Below are 19,737 nucleotides of genomic sequence, written 5' to 3' on the forward strand. Positions count from 1 at the left end.
GTGGGGAAGAGGCCCTTTTGGACCTAGAGAACTGTGTGTGCAGAGCTGTGGCAGGGTATTCTGGGATTGGCCGAGGCTGGAGATGTACATAGTGGGGATAAGGACATCAGGTTGGGGTCATATGAAGAGAGGCCTTGTGGTCTGGAATCAGGAACCCTCAAATTAAGCCATGGGGCAGAGAGGGCGATGGGGTCAGGCTCCCAGGGTCATACAGCGAGCTTGGGTAGATGGGAAACAGGTCACGGGCCAAGGAGAGAAGATGGGGACTGAGTCAGACCGTCAGGGAGGCTACATAGTTCGGATTCCCCATGGGGCCCACGGTGGATCAGAGAGGCACATCTTGGGCAAGGATAAAGACCCAGGGCCTAGCCTCTGCAGAAGCTCGAAGAAGCCAGGGCCCATCTCACATTTAGGCTGAATAATAATTGCTGTAACCTTGGGGGTTTTTTGTTCATGTGAGGCTGGGGCACATGTCAGCCTAGGAAGTGGCCAGGCCTGGGCTTGGCTGGGTGAGATGACCTGGGGAGGTCATGGGGTTTACTTGAGACCGGGTAGAGTCCTGGGCTGGACTCTGGGTGAGTGTTCCCAACCCAGGCTCCCCTTCCCACCCCTCCGAAGTTCCTGACCCAGGCCTTGCCCCCACCTGCAGCCCAATGAATATATCAAGACACTGGCCGACATGAAGGTGACGCTGAAGGAGCTGTGCTGGCTGCTTCGGGATGAACGCCGTGGTCTGACTGAGCTCCAGCAGCAGTTTGCCAAGGCCAAGGCCACCTGGGAGACAGAGCGGGCAGAGTTGAAGAGCCATACTGCCCAGGTGAGTCCCCTACCTGCCAGAGACATTTACCCCTTTGTTCTTCCCTCATCTAAGCCCTCACAGCTGTCCAATCTGGGAGCGTGATGCCCAAGCCATGCTCCTAAGAAGCATAGGAACCCCTTCACCTCCTCTTGTGACCCAGAGAGGGCAAGAGATTTACCTTGAGGCACACAGCAAGGGTACCAGAAACACTGGGGACTGGGAGCCAAGGAAGGAAAGTGAAAGTGAAGGATTGACAAATGGGCATGGGACATCATAGGCACATCTTCTGCACCATGGGTTCAGAGGTGAGGCCAGATGCTTAATTGCCTGTCTGCACCTGGTGACGTCCTTCACACACATGGCCACACTTCTGCTGCCTGCTGTCCTCATTTGCTGCCCCCTCTCCTCATAAAGATTCCCTTCGTCCTCCTCCCCACAACCCAATGTGACCACAGGAGCCTTAACCAGGAGCCCTAGAGGTGTGGTCTCTGCTGTGTGCCCGGAGGCAAGTTGCTGTCCTCTTCTGGTCTGAAAAGTGAGAGGGTGGGTTTCCTCCCACTCAGAGAGAATGCCCTGACCATCACCACCACCCCCACCTGACACGACTCTTCAGGTCCCAGCTTCCTCCAAGTCTGCCCTGCTGCAGGCTGCCTTCCCGGGCATCACGGGCCCTGGTGTGTGTGGGGGGGTATGCACTGATGATCACTGCTGAACAGGTAACAAAACCAGCACAGAAGGGTTAAGTTTCCTTCCCAAGGTCACCCAGCTAGTAAGTAGCAGTCCTGACTTTTGTTCCCCAACCTCTGCCCCTCCTGGCTTCTCATTACTATGATCCCAACCTTCTTCCCAGTGCTCACAGACTTCTCACTTCCCCATATCACCCTCTTTTCCTCGGACTGTTCCTGCTGCCCCCCAGACCCAGCCATTCCAGGTGCCCCTACCCACTGGGAAGCTGACTGGCCCTTATGGGGGTTAACAGACCAGACCACAGCCTGGGGGATCTGGGGTCCACTGATGCTTGAGGCTACATGTTCACCTCCTGCCGCCCCAAGCCTCGGTGCCGCGAAGGCCATCACGCTGGACTGATTCCTGCACGCTTTCATTGGGTGCCTGTGGGTGCATGGCTCCTCAGCCATAAACCCAGACCACTTGTGAGAGTTGATAAAATCTGAGAAGCAATAACTAGGAAACTCTGCCATTTGTAGCTATGTGACCTGGGGCAAATAACCTCACCTCTTCAAACCTCTTTCTCCCCTGTAAAATCTCCTAAGGGATAGTTGTCTTGCTGAGATTTCACGAAGATGCTGAGATAATGCTGGAAAAGCCCTTTGTGTGTGGAGAGAGCTCCATGCAAGCCCTGACGGCGAGGAGGGCTGAGTTCTGCGTGGGGCCGAGCTCTCCCCCTGCCGCCCCCTGCTGGTGCCTGAGAGGGAGGGAGGGTGGCCCCGGGGCCAGAGAGGAAGGGTCTCCTGGGACCAGCCACCCACTTTGCTCTTGCTTCTGCTGCAGATGGAGCTGAAGGCTGGCAAGGGGGCTGGAGAGCGGGCAGGGCCCGACTGGAAGGGCGCCCTCCAGAGGGAGCGTGAGGAGCAGCAGCACCTGCTGGCCGAGTCCTACAGCGCCGTCATGGAGCTGACGCGGCAGCTGCAGATCAGCGAGCGCAACTGGAGCCAGGAGAAGCTGCAGCTGGTGGAGCGGCTTCAGGGTGAGAAGCAGCAGGTGGAGCAGCAGGTGAAGGAGCTGCAGAACCGCCTGAGCCAGGTGAGGCCTGCTCCGGCCACAGCGGGGATTCACTGTGGGAGACGGCCGGGGCTGGGGTCTCCTTCAGTTATAGCTGGATCCAGGTGCTCGGAGAACATAACAGGCCAGTCTCTCAGGCTGGCTTTCCTCTGTGCTTTATTCATAAGCCAGCTGTCCTCAGATACAGTTACTGTTAGTTTCCTGCTCATATCTCCCCATCTTGCCAAAGGCAGTAGAAAGAGAGTTTTCCTTTTCCACAAGGCTGACTAGCCAGCTGTAAGGCATGTGCCTACCCTTAGAACCTACCGAACCCTGAAAATTTGGGAAGATTAGAGTCCTCTGACCCAAAGAGGGGGGTTGGGAAAAACTGTCATTGACCATTACACCCTACTGCAGTTCACGTCGTGTACCCGGCTGCCACTCACCAAGCTGCTATGTGCCACTCTTTATTTTGACTCTTTTCCTTTGTTTTACTTTTTCTCTTAATTACATAAATCAGGACTTCATCTCTATATAAGACCCAAATATTGCAAAAGCATACTCCAACCCATTCCTTCCCTTTTCTGCTACTTAAATTTATATTCACAGCGATCGTTGGTTTTTGGTTTTTTGTTTTTAATCGATAATGTAATCATAAGCTACATATTGTTTATACTGATTTGCCTCTTCCATAGAGAGCTGTTCAGGACAGAGTGTAGGAGCCGGCCTCATTGCTAATGTGGAGTCCCCATACCAGGGATGCTGCTTAGCTGACCTAGCGGGTCCAGGAATTGCAGCATGAGGTAGCACAGGGAGCAGATAGTAGGGCATCTCTGAGGATGCCTGTACGTGGTTGCTTTCGTGGTCGTTTTCCAAATCCATCTTTTGGTGGCTCGGAACTGCTGCCCACTGGGAAGATGGTTCCTCATCCATGACTGGGTCATCCGGGCTATGAGCAGAGCCTGGGGACTGGCCCTGCACAGAGCGAGGCTCCGCTGTCCAGCCTCACCTGCCACTGACCATCCTCTTTACCCTTGCCCAGCTGCAGAAGGCCGCTGAACCCTGGATCCTGAAGCACTCAGACCTGGAGAAGCAGGACAACAGCTGGAAAGAGGTGAGCGGGGTAGCAGGCCATCCATGTTCTCTTGGCTCCTGGCTGCACTGCTAAGTCCCTCACTTAGGGGGCAGGTGTGACAGGGAGGAGGCTAACTCTGTCCCACAGGTCACCCCCTTGCATTCTGGGCTCCTCAGTCCTGGGATCTCTACCCCATCATTTCAGCCGATGGTTGGGGACTTGTGCGGAGCCCTCCGTCAGTTCCACCCTCCCATGCCTGGGAGAGAGCCTGGGTGTCTCTGTGTTCTTGGCCAGACTCTTGCTCTCTCTTGGTTTCAGCTGTGCCTTTCTGAAAAGCCAGGCCTCTGAATAGCGTTGTGGTCTTGAGCGAGTCACTCTCTCCCTCTCTGGGCTCCAGTGGCCTCCGTGCTAAAATGAGAATCACATTCTCTGCTTTAGCCCACCTTCTCTGTGGGGACCGGTTAGGTCACTTCGGTGAAATTTGCTCCTAAGCCTTGGGTGCCTTGTCCACATGGCAACATTCTCAGTGACCAAACAGTGACCGTACCAGCTCTTTGCTCAGGACAGCCCAAGGAAGTGGTGTGCCAGGAGATTTGGTTGCAAGCCACAAACACTAATTGTGGGGAACTGAGGCAGGAGATGATTTAACTGGGGCTCAAGAGGGCTGGTGATGCAGCTTCAGAAAAATGGGTGTAAGTCCCAGGGGGCCTGCTCTGGAACTGGGGGGAAGACAAGCCCTGAGCAGGAACCGTGAGGTCACTGCTGTCACCACCAGCTGAGCTGTGGCCCCTGGCTGCTTTGTTGCTGCACCACATTCAGAATAACTTCCAAAAGGACTCTCTCCTTGGGTTCTCTCTTGGAGCTCTGATTGGCCAAGCCTGGATCACGTACCTGTGAAGGGAGTGTTAGACCCACTATTGTCAGAAACTAACCAACAGGCGTTCCAGATCAGTGCTGACATCGCTCCTGCTCTGCAAGAGGAGACTCAGGCGTGGGGTCCCTGGTCAGCTCTGGCACTGGCCCCCTGTCCCCTTCCCTCGGTGCCCTGGTGGCCAGAACTCACCCTTCCTGCCTCTCTTCCTTGACAGACACGGAGCGAGAAGATTCTCGACAAGGAGGCGGTTTCTGAAGCTGACCTTGGGGGCACCGCCTTAAAAAGGTGCTGGCATCCCCTCTCCCTGCCCTGCCCTGCCCTGGCACCCCTCCCCTGCCCCACCCCTTTGCCTGCCTTCTTTCCCTCGCCACATGCACCCACCATGGCACCTCAGCGGAGCTGGGAGAACCCTGGGATATGTTTTCTATGGCACCAAAGCCACTCAGGAGCTGGGAAGCTTGGAACACTGAGAATTCCAGCCCACGATTTTTCTTGTTTGTTTGTGGACATGCCTGAAAACCCGTCCCCATATATTCTAGCTTTGAAAGAAACTATTCGGCTCCTCTTGGGGTTCCTTCTCCCTGCATCTGGAGTTCAGGAATCAGGCTGGGCTTCCGTTGCTGGGATTACTGAGCAGCTCCCTCTGGGCCCAGCCCTGCACTGTGGCCAGGGAGACCACGGGCCTGTCAGGGCCATGTCTCCACTGTTAGGAAACCCATGAATAGAATGAGGGCGACAGAACCTCATCAGAGCCGTGAGAGCAACCTCATGCCAGGGGGGCTGGGGTAGGAGGCTGTGGAGTCAGAGGGCGGGGTTTGAACTCCCACTCTGCCGTTCCCAGGAGTGTGACCTTGGCTGATACTTGCCAGCTCTCTCTAGTGGGAGTAATAGGAGCTGTCTGCTAGAGTTACTAGAGGGCCAAGTCATCTGGCCTCTGAGATGCACTTAACATCTGCCTGGCACTTTTGGCCATCAGGCAACAGGTGCCAGGTCTTTGCCAGAGATTTAGTGACGCCTTATTTGAGTTCCCCACTGCCCCAAAAGCAAACAGAGGATTCGAGAACTTGTCTCAAAGATCCTGAGACAAGGATCTGAGTGCAAATGGTTTATTTGGGAAGGGATTTGGGAAACACTGGAAGTGACACAAGGAAGGGAAGGCAGCCAGTAAAGGGGGATGTTGTCATTCTGTGGACAACTGTGGCTCAGTTTTGCTGAGAAGCTCTGGGAGCAACGTGGAGTTCTTCCACCCAAGGAGGCTGGGTGCTGAGCCACCATATCTGCCCATTGTTTGTTTGTTTGTTGAAGGCTATGTCTAGGGGCCAAACTCTGATGTTTGTAGCTTCCATGGAGGCCGAGTGTGCTGTTGCAATCACAAAAAGCCCTTAGGCGGAGAATGGCAGGTGCTCAGCGTGCGCTGTTGAGTGTGTAGGTGCGGGTGCCAAGGTGGGGTGGGGCAGGGCACCAGCTGTGTCTTCCATAAGAGGTGAGCAGGACGGTCGTGGTCCCGGCCCTCGTTGCAGTGTGTGGACCAGGGAGGAAGACCAGAGCGCCTGCTCCCTCTCTCTTTTTTCCCACTAACATGGCTCTTTCCTCCTCCGCTCCTCCCAGGACCAAATCTGTTTCCTCCATGTCTGAGTTTGAAAGTTTGCTCGACTGTTCCCCCTACCTTGCCGGTGACGCTGCCCGGGGTAAGAAGCTGCCCAACAACCCTGCCTTTGCCTTTGTGGGCACCCAGCCGGTGGACGCGGAGAAGGAGGCCCAGGAGCAGCCCGCGCTCTCGCCGCGGGACTGCAGCCGCCTGGGCACCCTGGGCTGCCAGGAGCCGGCCGGGCGGCAGATGCAGCGCAGCTACACGGCTCCCGACAAGACGGGCATCCGTGTGTACTACAGCCCCCCGGTGGCCCGGCGCCTGGGCGTCCCCGTGGTCCACGACAGGGAGGGCAAGATCATCATCGAGCCCGGCTTCCTCTTCACCACGGCCAAGCCCAAAGAGTCGGCCGAGGCCGACGGGCTGGCCGAGAGCTCCTACAGCCGGTGGCTGTGCAACTTCTCGCGGCAGCGCTTGGATGCAGGCTCGGGGGGCAGCCCCTCGGCGGCAGGGCCCGGCTTCCCAGCGGCCCTGCACGACTTTGAGATGTCTGGCAACATGAGCGACGACATGAAGGAGATCACCAACTGCGTGCGCCAGGCCATGCGCTCGGGCTCCCTGGAGAGGAAAGTGAAGAGCACGTCCAGCCAGACGGTGGGCCTGGCCAGCGTGGGCACGCAGACCATCCGCACAGTCAGCGTGGGCCTGCAGACCGACCCCCCCCGCAGCAGTCTCCACGGCAAGAGCTGGTCACCCCGCAGCTCCTCGCTTGTGTCCGTGCGCAGCAAGCAGATCTCCTCCTCCCTGGACAAGGTACACTCACGCATCGAGCGGCCGTGCTGCTCCCCCAAGTACGGCTCGCCAAAGCTCCAGAGGCGGTCTGTGTCCAAGCTGGACGGCGCCAAGGACCGCAGCCTCTGGAACCTGCACCAGGGCAAGCAGAATGGCTCGGCCTGGGCCCGCTCCACCACCACGCGGGATAGCCCCGTGTTGCGGAACATCAACGATGGGCTGTCCAGCCTCTTCAGTGTGGTGGAGCACTCGGGGAGCACAGAGTCTGTCTGGAAACTGGGCATGTCCGAGGCCCGGGCCAAGCCCGAGCCTCCGAAGTACGGCATCGTGCAGGAGTTCTTCCGCAACGTGTGTGGTCGGGCACCAAGCCCCACCTCAGCGGCAGGGGAGGACAGCACCAAGAAGCCGGAGCCCCTCTCCCCTGCCAGCTACCATCAGCCAGAGGGCATGGCCAGGATCCTGAACAAGAAGGCAGCCAAGTCCGGTGGCAGCGAGGAGGCCAGACTCTCGGTGCTCCCCCAGGTGGGGAAGGATGGTGTCCCCCGGGACGGAGATGGAGCCACAGCCCCTCCCAATGAGGTGGGTGTGTGGGGTCTACTCTTTTTCTTGGGGGGGGGGTGTTGACTTATAAGGCCTGAACTCTCTTGGTTTTCAAACTCGGGAATATGGTTGTGTGTTTCAAAAAGTCCTTTTGCTGGTCTGGAGTGGGGGTTGAGGGGGGGCGACTGACAGGCTCAGTCGGTATAGCGTGTGACTCTTGGTCTTGCGGCCGTGAGTCCAAGCCCCATGTTGGGTGTAGAGCCCACTTACTAATCAATTAAGTGGATGGATGGATGGATGGATGGATGGATGGATGGATGGATGGAATGGGGGTTAGAAGGCCCAGACCTAGAACAACAGACCTGATGGGCATATGGTCTGGATACCAAGAGGCGAGCGAGCAAGGCTTAACTAGCTGCTTTGCCACCACACACCGGCGATTGCTAGCATCCCCTCCAGGGAAGAGGCGTACTCACTGCTCCCCTGCATTGGAGCAGCCTGTTTGGTCGATGAGAGCTAATCATGTGTATCTCTGTGTTCGGTAAAACACCTTGGCACCTTGAGACTGGCTGCAGTGGGAGGATTTACACCATGCAAATTGACAAATGCTCCAAATCAGGGCTTCTCCCCTCACTCCTGGAAAACTAGTTATTAAACGTTTTCCGGCATACCCCTGCCCAGCCCCCTAAGACTCTATGCCTAAGTGCTTCCATTTTCTCTGAAAATCTTTTGCTGCACACCCCACTCCTGATACCAATTTCAGATTTGGTTAGGGATTATTTGCATGTTAGTAAAAAATGCATATAAGTTAGTTTTCCAGAAAGGCAAATGGTGGAGTATCTTATGCATCCCAAGCACAGGGACCCAAAGGCCTCAGCACCTTGTCTGTCTCCCTCTCCTCTCCCTTGAGCTTTGTTTTCGCTGATGTCCGCTTTCTTCCTCTGTCTCCCTCTGCTGCATTTGCATGTACGGCCCCAGCTCTGCTTTTACAACATCTTCTAGTTCAGGCACCTGAGAGACTGACTCAGATCCCTCTGTCCCAATTCTACAATCCCAGAAGATAGAAGAAACTGTGATTGGTCTGACTTGAGTCCAGTGTACCCCTGTGGTCTAATCAGCTGGGGTCAGGGGTGGGATCATGTGGCCTGCAGTGCACTCAGTAAAGGTCGTAGGTCAGGGTGCAGAGAGGTGGCATGGGCTAGGATTGACCCATTTGTATGTATTGTATGTTTAGGTGATTCTGGTTTTTCTCTATCATACATAAGGCTGTGGTGGATATCTTGGTGCAAAAACATTTGTCCACGTTTTGGATTATTTCCTTAGGTTTAAGTTGCAGAAATGGGATTATAGGATAAAAGAATATAAAAATTTTAAAGGCATTTGATTAATACTGCCAAATTGTCTTTTTTTAAAGATTAAAAACGATTTTTTTTATTAGCTTCAGAGGTAGAATTTAGTGATTCATCAGTTGCATATAATACCCAGTGCTCATTACATCAAGTGCCCTCCTTAATGTCCATCACCCAGTTAGCCCATCCCCCGCCCACCTCCCCTCCAGCAAACCAGTTTGTTTCCTAGAGTTCAGCGTCCCTTATGGTTTGCCTCCCTCTCAGTTTTCATCTATACACACATATGGACACAGACACACACACACAGCCTGCTGGTTCTGTTTCTCTGGAGAACCCTAATACAGTGGGTGTATTTAGTCTAGGAGAATTCAGTAAGGCATATTTTTATAATATGTTCAGTATGTACATTAAACTGAAAATTTTTTCTTAAGTGTAGACAGCTGGTTGAGAGTCTAGAGAAATAAAACATTAGCCACAGGGGTGGCTGGGAGGCTTAGTCAGTTAAGCATCTGCCTTCAGTTCAGGTTGTGATCCTGGGATCGAGCCCCATGTGGGGATCGGTCCCCAATAAGTGGGGAGCCTGCTCCGCCCTCTCCATCTGCCCTCCCCCCCGCTTGTGCTCTCTCATTTGCACTGTCTCTCTCTGTCTCAAATAAACAAACAAACACTAACCACGCACTACTAGAGGCTGTAGAAATTGGGCGTACTCTTTTGAAAGACAGTTTGGTGGGGCACCTGGCTGGCTCAGTCAGTGGAGCATGAGACTCTTGATCTCAGGGTTGTGAGTTCGAGCCCCGTGGCTATACTTAAAATTTTTTTTTAAACCAATCAGCTATATGTATGTATGAGTGTGTTTATCTGTGTCTGTGTGTCTGTATGTCTGTATACATGTGTTTTTATACAGAGAGACAGATTTATTATAAGGAGTCAGCTCCCACAGTTATGGAGGCTGACATGTCTAAGATCTACAGGGTAAGGTAGCAAGCTGGAGACCCAGGAGAGCTGATGGTTTATTCCAGTCTGAACTCAAAAACCTGAAAACCAGGAGAGCCAGTGATGTCATTCCAATAAAGCACATGTTGCTAACGTAGTTCCAGTCCTAAGACCAACAGGCAGGAAGAATTCTTTCTTATTCAGGGAGAGTCGGCCCTTTTGTTCTGTTATGCCTTCAACTGATTAGATGAGGCCCACCCACATTAGAGAGGGCAGTCTGCTTTACTGATTTAAATGTTAATCTCATTCAAAACCAACCTCGCAGAAGCTCTCAGGATACTGTGTGAACAGATACCTGGTCACCCTGTGGTCAAGCTGATACATAAAATTAACCATCACACCCATAGAACCGTATCAAGAGACAAAGGTACAAGCTGGCTGTATTTTGAAAGTTGATTTTAAAGTTGATCCAAATATTTTTCTTTCTTTTTTTTTTTTTTAAAGATTTTATTTATTTATTTGACAGAGAGAGACAGCAAGCGAGGGAACACAAGCAGGGGGAGTGGGAGAGGAAGAACCAGGCTCATAGCGGAGGAGCCTGATGTGGGGCTCGATCCCAGATTGCCGGGATCATGCCCTGAGCCAAAGGCAGACGCTTAACGACTGCGCCACCCAGGCGCCCCGATCCAAATATTTTTCAGTGTGTAAAATGTGCATGTTACCCATTGACCCAGTAGTTCTTCTAGAAATGTAGCCTATGGAAACATTCACAGAGGTGGGAGAACATACTTGTATAAATATATGTATGTCATTATTAATAAAAATTGCTAACATTTATTGCATACTTAATAGGCACTATGCCAAATGCTTTGCATATCATATTTGATTTGACCCTCACAACAATTTTGAGGAAGGTATCATGTCCTTCATCTTAGAAGGAAGTCAAGGTTCAGAGAGCTTAGGTAACTTACCTAAGGTCACACAGCTGGTAAGTGACAGGGCTGGGATTTGAACCAAGCAATCTACTTCTATACCAGCACTTTTAACCATTATTGCTATCGTGTTGATAATAGTAAAAAATGAGAAACTACCTAAAATGCACATAAAACATGAATTGGATAAATAAATTAAGGTATTTCCAAGAAGGAAATCTAGGTTTACATAGCGACAGAAAAGTGTTAATGTTTTGCAGTTACGAAATAGACAGTAGGAGATGATGTCATTTTGATAAATGTATGCTTGTGCAATGTTGAGAATTTATTTTTGATGGACAACGTCCACTTTCTTCTCTGTATATTCCAGAATTCATTATATTCTGGAATGTTATTTATGGATATATATTATTGTTCTAATGGGAGAAAAACAATTTTAAAAAATTGGTCCAGAGAGGGGCCATAGCCCCTGGGAATTGGTCCCCAGGCACGGCTGAGTCCAAATTCCTTACCCAGCCGACCATGCAGCCCCTGGGTGTTCAGTGCCTCTTGGCTCCTCCTGACTTCCTCCTCCCTTCTCCTAGGATGCTGTTTGTGACTGTAGCACCCAGTCTCTCACCTCCTGCTTCGCCCGGTCGTCCCGCTCTGCCCTCCGCCACTCTCCTTCCAAGTGCCGGCTGCACCCTTCAGAGTCTGGCTGGGGTGGGGAGGAGAGGGCAGCTCCCCCCAGTGAGTGACAGAGCAGCTGGGCTCCCCACCTCAACCAGCCCAGTCCCTGGATCGCTGAAGGGAACCAGCAGAGAGGGGATGAGGCGAGGGGCCCACGCCCTCGGCTTCGTCTCGCCCTGAAGGGTCAGCAGCTACACCACTGCCAGAGAACAGCTTTCCCATCAGGTAAAGCGGGGTCTCCTGCTGACTTCTGGGTGGATCTCTGACTTCCCAGGGGAAGGCCTTGAGTGGGAGAAACACCACAGCTAGGCTTCGGAGGTGGCTCCAGAGAGATCCCTGGGAGCCAGTCCGTTAGGAGAGCCTCGCCTGGTTCTGCCCACACCCACTTCTCAGAAGAGCCAAGGAAAGGATGCAGTTCTGGCCGTGCTCCTCAGGGAAAAGGGCCCACAGAGATGTTCCCTGCCAACCACGTCCTCCTTCGTGGGGAGGAAACACCGATGACAAGAACGGGCTTTGCCGTAGGACTCAACGTGGGGTTCCTGGTGGAGCTGAGCTGGGCATCATCCCCATCCCTTCCTTCCCTCCACTGCTTCCTCCTCCCAGCCCCGCTGCTCTAGATTGCTCTGGTTCTAGGGGGTATGAGAGGGCAGTAGCCAGGGCCAGGTATCGGCCTGGAATCCTGGGGCCCTGGATCTCCCTGTCCATAGCCTGGATGCAGCAAGGACTGGAAGATGAGGTGGAAATGTGTGGGGCTCGGGGTTGGGTAGCCACTGGAACTGCCTCCCTCGTCAACGTGACTTGTGGGGGTGCACCAGCCTTCCCAGAACAGAAATAGGTAGAGTCAGTTTCAAGACGTGGTGCACAGATACATGCGTAAATGCCCACTGCCTTGATCGCCTGGAGGGCCGCCGCATCTCCACTGTGTTTACATCCTGTGGCTGGTGGAGGGCAAAGCTATTCCCAATGAGAGACTCCCAGTTGGTCATGCCAGGCCAAGGAGCGCTCCCAGAGGCCGGTGCCCCCAGGACACGGCAGTGGACGGGGGCCTGGAAATACATTTCTTGCCTCGGTTGTTTATTTGAATTTTTCTTACTATAAATATTTAAGGTGGTTTTACTTTATTTTAATAATTTAATTTACCCCAAAGTCCCTAAGGTAATTTATTGGAGGTTGAGACATGTATTCTTGCCACTGGGACAAAGTGAGGCTTCTAACACAATGGGCAGGCATGGGGTCCCCCATGCAGACGAGGCAGCTCGGCTGCTGAGCTCGGGTCTCCTGGTCAAGTTTAGAGGGCACCCCAGTAGATCTGGAGCCCTGCAGCTTGCTCCCCAGTACTGCAGTACTGCTGACCATCTGGGCTCAGAGCACTGCTTTTCACTCACTGCCTGGTACTTGGCCAGCCCCCAGCAGTCTGTAAACCCTCGCTGACAGGGTGGGGGCTGGGCCGATGTCCCCACTTCCCAAACATTTCTCCATCTGCCCTCGCATTTTGCTCCCTCCCTCTGAAACCTTCTTTTATGAGTCAAACAGATTACTAAGGCTCTATCAAGAGCGTGGAGATCTCTCCAAGTTCCCCAAGTGAGAACTCACAGGAAAACAGGACTGAACTTCGAGAATGTTGTTTATTGCAGCTTTGCACATGGACCTGTGAGTGTCTGCCAGCCTGCCTCAGCTCTCACCACCTGCCAGCCTTCTCACCAGCCTCTTTCCTTAGCCTTATGGCCTCTCCTGGCCCCTCTTCCAGCCCCAGCTCCACTGCCTGCCCTTCCCCACGTCTCGTGTGAGCTGCCTGAGCCATCGAACGTACTGCGTTATGGCTCATTGCAGTGTGGCGGGAAAGGCCTCAGATGGCCTCTTCCTTGGTGCCAGTGAACCCATATCGGTTGCACACACACACACACACACACACACACACACACACACACACACAGATGTGTGGACCTCCTGCCGCTGGCCGGGGGCCCAGAGTGGAAATACCAGAATGAAGCAGCTTGTCTGCAGAATTCGGGAAGACCGAAAGTCAGCAGCTTTGTGAGTTTGCCCCCAGGACTCAGGAGACACCTCTGCACTCCCACCTGTTCCCAGTCCTGCCCTTTTGGGGTCACCTGGACAAGTTACCCAAAGTCCTTCATCTCCGTTCCCTACGGGCAGAATGCGAGGGTCATGTCAGTCTGACCAGGCACTTCCTCATGCCATAGTGACTTGTGTGGGCAGAGCAGGCAGGCCACTGGAGTCATGGGCCGGTCTCCCCTGGGATGCTGCTGCTCCCACTCGAAAGGTCAGGGGGCCCCTCCACAGTTATCTCCAGGTGAGGGGACTCACACCAGGCCATGCCACCAGAGGCCTTCTGCCACTTCCCCAGGCTATGGAGGGCCAGGGAGACTGCACTCCCAGCCTTGGGGAGAAATCCTCATGAGACCCAAACCTCAAGGCCTGCGGACCACTCAGCCTTACCATCATCCTCATCCAACACTGTCCTTGCAATCTTCTTGTCTCAGCGCCTGGCCACCTGGCCCCCAGCTGGTGTCAGAGGCTCCAGATCTTGGTTTTCAGTGAAGTCCAAGTGTCTACTTTCTGCATGCCACTGTGCAAGGCCGCTCATCACTGTTCCTGCAGCAGCCTCTGGATGTGGGGCTTGATGGGGTTGAAAATGTTACGTGTAAATATTGGTTTGGTTTGATTTTTAGCATTTTAATTAGTAACTGGTTGTATTTTCTTTTTGGGGGTGGGGGGGTTGGTTTGTAAAAACTCTCTACTCTTTTGGAATGTAATTTTTAAGTTTGTTTCTTCAAATGCCTTTTAAGTCTTGGTAACATTCCCAAAGCAGAAAACTGCCTGACCCACAGTGGGGATTCCCCTGGAGCAATGGGGTCCCAGGAAGGAATGCTGCCCTTCTTCCCTTTCTCCCCTTCTACCCCTCCTCCACCACTGGGCTCCCAGCACCTTCCTCCTCTTCCTTCTCCCCAACCTCCTCTATCCTTCTTCCTTTTCTACCATCTCCACTCTCTCCCACCAAAGTCCCAAGGAACCCTGGGGTCCTAATCCCCCCTACAGATCACTGGGCTTGGATCTCTCGTGTTGGCACCAGTTGGTGGGGGGTAGTGGGGGGCCAGTTGCCCTGGTTGACCCTAAACTGGATGACCTCACGTTTCTTATGCCTGACCTCTTCCCAGAGCCAAACTAGACCCTCCTGGGGACAATAATGTCTGTATTTGAAATGAAAATCAGACCACTTTGGCACATCAGTGGCTCCTAGATCTTGCGTGCACAAGACGTCTTGTGTCCAATTCCTGTCTCCCTCTTTCCCTCCCAGGTCGTTCCTTACCAAAGGCTGACCAATTTAAAAATACCTCTAAGAGGTTTTGCTTTCTCTGAACTCAAAATGGGCCCCACCTCTTGGCCTTCCCAGGGATACTCCTCTCCCAGCTGCTCTGCCAGCTGACAAAGTCAAGGGCCCAAAGACTTCACCCTCTCACATGCTGATTGTCACGTGGTTCCATCATACGCACCCCTATGCACCTTTCGCGGTTTCGTCACCCAGCCTGTTCTTCTCTTGCCCACACAGCTTCTGGGCTCTTCCTCCCTCTCCCCTCCCATCCAGAATGTCCCCCACCTTCCAACTTTTACCAGCCCCCCAAGCTCCCACTACCTCTTCACTCATACTCCTAATCATCCCCTGCACACCCCACCTAGAGTACTCTACTATCTAGAAATTGCTCCCCTATCCCCTATCCACATCTGCTTCAGACCTCTCAGGGACAGATCTGGGAGGCAGCCTTGGCAGGACAGGGGTTAGCGCCGATCAGGACGCTGAGGTGCAGGGCTCATCCCAGAGTCACCTAACGGGGGTGTCATCGAGCCTAGACTAGGACCCGGGGCCATCAGATCCCCCAGCCCAACTCTGTCCTGCTTGCTGTGTAAACCCACTGCCCCACTGGGGACGTTTTTGTGTGGGTACAGGACACCCAGAATATGCCACTACCTAACTCAGACTTGAAACCATGCAACCATCACCACTACCCATTTCTAGAACTTCTTAATCACCCAGGCTGAAACTCTGCACCCACTGAACAATAAATTGCCCTCTCCCCAAGTCCCTGGTAAACTCTGTTCTACTTTCTGTCTCTATGAATTTGCCTCATCTAGGTAGCTCATATAAGTGGAATCACACAGTATCTGTCCTTTTGTGTCAAACCCCTTCGCCTTTTTAGATGAAAACTTGGGCCCAGAGAAGAGAGTGGCTCACCTAAGGCCACACAGCAAACCAAAGGCAGAGTCAGGACCAGAACGCTGGTTTCCTGCTGCTAGCGGATTCTGCATCCCCAGTGGTGAATGAGACCCCACTCTGCCATTCCGTGCTCTTGGTCAAGCCCCTTCCTCTCTCTGGGCTCAGTTTCTGTTCGCTCCCTTCCTTCCACCTGTCATCTTCCTCCAAAGCTTCCCCTCCTCCTGCCTGCTTTTCCTGGCCGGTTCCCACCAACAAACCAAGTGGCCCTGACCTGTGGCCAGGTTTTCCTCTTCTGGGGCCCAAGCTTGCTTTAGCACCCATCCCTCAGCCCTCCCAGGACGGCCTCCCCAGCTCTGCTTCCCTGCCGTGGACTTCCCTGGTACCTCAGCAACCCCTCCCTGCCCCCTCAGACTCCCACTCCCGTCCTGTCCCGGAAGTACCTGCGTCTGTGGTCACCTGACTCCAATGTTTGCTGTCATATCTGCTGGTGTTTCCTGGGTTCTGTTTTATTTCTTTCATGTTTTCTCATGCTACAGGAGGCACCTTTCCAACACCCCGGAGAGCATCAGCCTTACCAGCCCTTGTCGCTGGGCGTGGCCCCAGCAACCTCCCAGCCCAGCAGGACATCCCCTAGGTCCACTGTTGAACCACATTATCTTCTCTGTCCCCAGCCTCAGGACCCCATCACTGTCAACTGTTGTTGGGGGGGGGGCTTGAATCCCTACTTCTGGGCTCCTGTACCCTACCCAGTCCTGCCTAGCCTTGTTTGTAAAGAAGATGCAGACTGGCTTGTGTTTTTCTTTCCCTAGGTCATTCATCCATTGGTCTGTCCATTTGACACTCCACTATCCTCTCTGCTCTCCCCTGGTCCTCACTGCCTCCAGAATAGCTTGTCCTGGCTTTACCCCTTACCCCTCCCAACAGTGTTTGAAGTTTGCAAAGTCCACAGACCCAAGAACCAAAGGGGAATGATGCTGGGCCTGTATTCCCCTGCCCAGGGCGCCTCCCCACTCCCTGCTACTCTTCCCTCACCCTCCTTGGACCCCTGTTTATCCCATCAGCCCTGTTTCCCTCCCTTTCCTGCCCTTCACCAGCCCGCGGGACCTGAGGCCCTAAAGGAAGGAGCTCTGGTTTCCTCGAAGCATCCTTGAAGGGTCGAGGTAGTCATGCGTTGTCACACTCCATTTTGATACCACTCAAACTGCTCCTGTGCAGAGGAACCTCAGCCGGGAATCTGGAGACCCTGCCCCGGTCTGGGAAGATCTCTGTTTGGCTGGTTCTATGAGCCTCCCCATTCTATGATCTTATGATGAGCACCAGGATTATTCCTAGGGCCCCAGAACACCCCTCGTGTTTTGGGATCCTACATCACCATCCTCTCTCCACTGGACCCTGGTATCCTGGCTCCTCTTTCTACTCTGCTTCTGATCTCTGTGCCTTAGTTTACTTCTCCGCACAGGGGGCTCACCACAAGACTTTTTCCGGCAGCTTCCCGGGTATTTTGGTGCCTCTAAGGTTGGGCCTTGCCAGCCGTGGCCCAGCTCCCTGTCACTGCCTCAGGACACCAGGTTGCTGAGGATGAGGCCTGGAGGTGCTCAGTGCAGCTGGGTCATGACCTGGGAACTGGCAGGAATGCAAAGTACTGGCCCTACCTAAGACCTGCAGAATTAGAAATTTTGGTGTGGGGCCCGACAAGCTGGGGTTTAACAAGCCCTCCAGGTGATTCTCGTATAACAGGACTTGGCCAACTGCTGACCTACGCTAGCAATCAGTGCGGCCTGGTGAGGGACTGAGACTAGCCCAGACCGGGAACAGGTGGAAAATACCAACCTCATCTGGGCGCCTTAGAGATTGGGAACTCTCTCTGCCCACCCCTCCCTGCCAAACAAAACAACGATGTCCTCTTCCTGGAAGCTGGAGGGCAGGGAGAAGGCTACAATTTTCCTTTCCCTGCATCTGGCTTGGTTCCAGTTCTGCTCACAAAAGGCCATGTAGGGTTGTGCTAGCCAGGCAGCAGGTGTTAGTCCCGGGTTGGGGGAAGGGGGGACATGAAACAAAGACCCTGACCATGTATCCCTTGGAAACCTCACCACAGGCTCATGGCCTCTCTTCAAGTAGTAAGAAACCTAACTCCTCAAGGAAAGAATCCTAAATCCCTAGCTCCTCCTCTTCCTCCTCCTCCCACCTCCAGGGAGACCGAGTAGGCAGTGCCAAAAACCAGCTCCAACCCCCAGAAGCTGGGGAGGAGAGCCAGAAACTGTCCTGTCATCTTGGCCCCCCCTCCCCAACCCCTGCCAATACTGTGAAGCCCCCTTCCTGCCCAGCCTGGTTTCTTGGTGAGGGTCCTGCAGTCCTGGGCCCTAGAGGACCCCCAGGGAAAGGCCCTTGGGAGGGAAGGGACCAAGGGCATCCTTGGGCCAAACTGTCTGCCTCTCCTGTCCACTGTTCTCTCTTGCCCACTTCTGTCTTCAAAAGCCTCCTTCCCAAGATGGATTGGGTGCTTGGACAACTGGCCCAATCCTCCAGCTCTCCCTGCCTGTCTTATTTCAGACATGAGAATAACTGTACAGTGTAAACTTACAAAAGGTTTTTAATGGTTGTAGATTGGAAATAAAGTATGTCATATGAACAGTTTCCATGGATTTGGCCTCCTCTCTGATTTCTCTTGCAGGGTGGGTGGGGTCCCTATCAGATTTGAAGCCTGATTTTACACCCCTCCCCCACCACACACACACACACACATACACACACCACACACAGCCCAGTTGCCTGGGAAGGAGGGAGTCCTGGGAATGTCACAGTCAGCTGGCTAGTTTGGGTCATCTGGGAGGGGCCACCAGGGGTTCTGGATACTGATTCCTTACACCTCAGAGTCTCCTATGAAGTGTGATATGACCACTAAGAAACCAGAGTGTTCAAAAATGTTATTTTCTACAAAAAAAACCACTTTTTTTCTAAAGATTTTATTTATTTATTTGACAGAGAGAGAGACAGGCAGTGAGAGAGGGAACACAAGCAGGGGGAGTGGGAGAGGAGCCTCCCAGTGGAGGAGCCTGATGCGGGGCTCGATCCCAGAATTACCGGGATCACGCCCTGAGCCGAAGGCAGATGCTCAACGACTGAGACACCCAGGCACCCCTCTACAAAAAAAAAAAAAACTTTAAAAAATTTGTCATGGAAAAAAAAAAAGAGGACACTTTAGACATGGGTCAGTTATCTATTACAGTATAATTAATTGGCCCAAAACATTTATTAGATCACAGGTGCTATGAATCAGGAATTGGAGCTAGGTAGTTCTGACTTGGTGTCTCAAAGAGGTTGCAGTCATGTGAAGTTCTGACGGGCTAGAAGATCCATTTGCAAGGTGGCTCACTCATATGCTTGGCAAGTCAGTGTTGGCAGGGGGAGGCCTCGGTTCCTCTCCACGTAGATGATAGCGCTGCTTGAGTATCCTCACAACATGGCAGCTGGCTTGCGGTAGAGCAAGTCATCTATGAGAAAGCAGGGAAGAAGTCACAATGTCTTTTATGACTAAACTTCTAAAATCACACAGTCATTTCTGCAGCATCTTACTGGTTATACAGATCAGCTCACTCAAGTGTGGAAGAGGAATACACAGGGCATGAACACCAGAAGCAGACTATTGGGGATCATTCTGGAAGCTGGCTGTCATGAAAAATCTACATCTCCCTCCCTCCCTCCCTCTGTCTTTTTCTTTGGGGATGGGAGTTGGGGGAGTGAAGCCAACAACAACTAAGTTTGTGCTAGGCATTGAGAGTGCAATATATAGGCCTGGAAGACAGGAAAGCAAGTGTCAATGGCAGAGGGAACTCAGAGTGTTCAGGGAGCTAGGAAGTCCCAGAAGACTTCACAGAGGGACCTCTGAACTGGCACCTGAGGTTGAGATGTTGAATAAATGAAGGGGATAGTCGTATATTATAGGCAGGAGTCAGACAGAAGGTGGCTCCAGGGTGAGGGAGTACACGTATGGAAGCCTAGTAGAAAGAGCAGAGTGGAACTGGGGAACCCAAAGGTTGTCACTGGAGTGAGGAGTGATGAGGAAGCCTGGGTCAGATCATGCAGTGCCTTGAGAGGGAAGGAATGTCCACATCTTGTAGACCATAGGAAGCCATGGGAGAATTGAGAGCAGAGAAAGGACAGAGGATGTATTGAGTCTGGAACCCATGAAGCAATATTCTCACTGTGCCTCAGGATGACCAGCCCTGGCTGGGAACA

The 19,737-nt window shown here is 53.1% G+C and overlaps 1 protein-coding gene across 3 annotated transcripts in view; it reads left to right on the top strand.

The window, feature by feature from the left end:
- SOGA1 (suppressor of glucose, autophagy associated 1) overlaps positions 1 to 17,797 on the top strand; it is a 66,253-nt gene extending 48,456 nt beyond the window's left edge. For all 3 annotated transcript variants that reach the window (XM_034639775.1, XM_011219629.3, XM_034639776.1), the window contains 6 exons: positions 650 to 817; positions 2,309 to 2,560; positions 3,561 to 3,632; positions 4,682 to 4,752; positions 6,076 to 7,426; positions 11,186 to 17,797. In XM_034639775.1, coding sequence (XP_034495666.1) covers positions 650 to 817; positions 2,309 to 2,560; positions 3,561 to 3,632; positions 4,682 to 4,752; positions 6,076 to 7,426; positions 11,186 to 11,338 — 2,067 coding nt within the window. In that variant the 3' untranslated portion in view covers positions 11,339 to 17,797. The remainder of the gene's footprint in view (positions 1 to 649; positions 818 to 2,308; positions 2,561 to 3,560; positions 3,633 to 4,681; positions 4,753 to 6,075; positions 7,427 to 11,185) is intronic.
- The last annotated feature ends 1,940 nt before the right edge of the window (positions 17,798 to 19,737 follow it).

Source organism: Ailuropoda melanoleuca, chromosome 13, assembly GCF_002007445.2.
Source record: "Ailuropoda melanoleuca isolate Jingjing chromosome 13, ASM200744v2, whole genome shotgun sequence".
NCBI classification, from domain to species: Eukaryota; Metazoa; Chordata; class Mammalia; order Carnivora; family Ursidae; genus Ailuropoda; species Ailuropoda melanoleuca.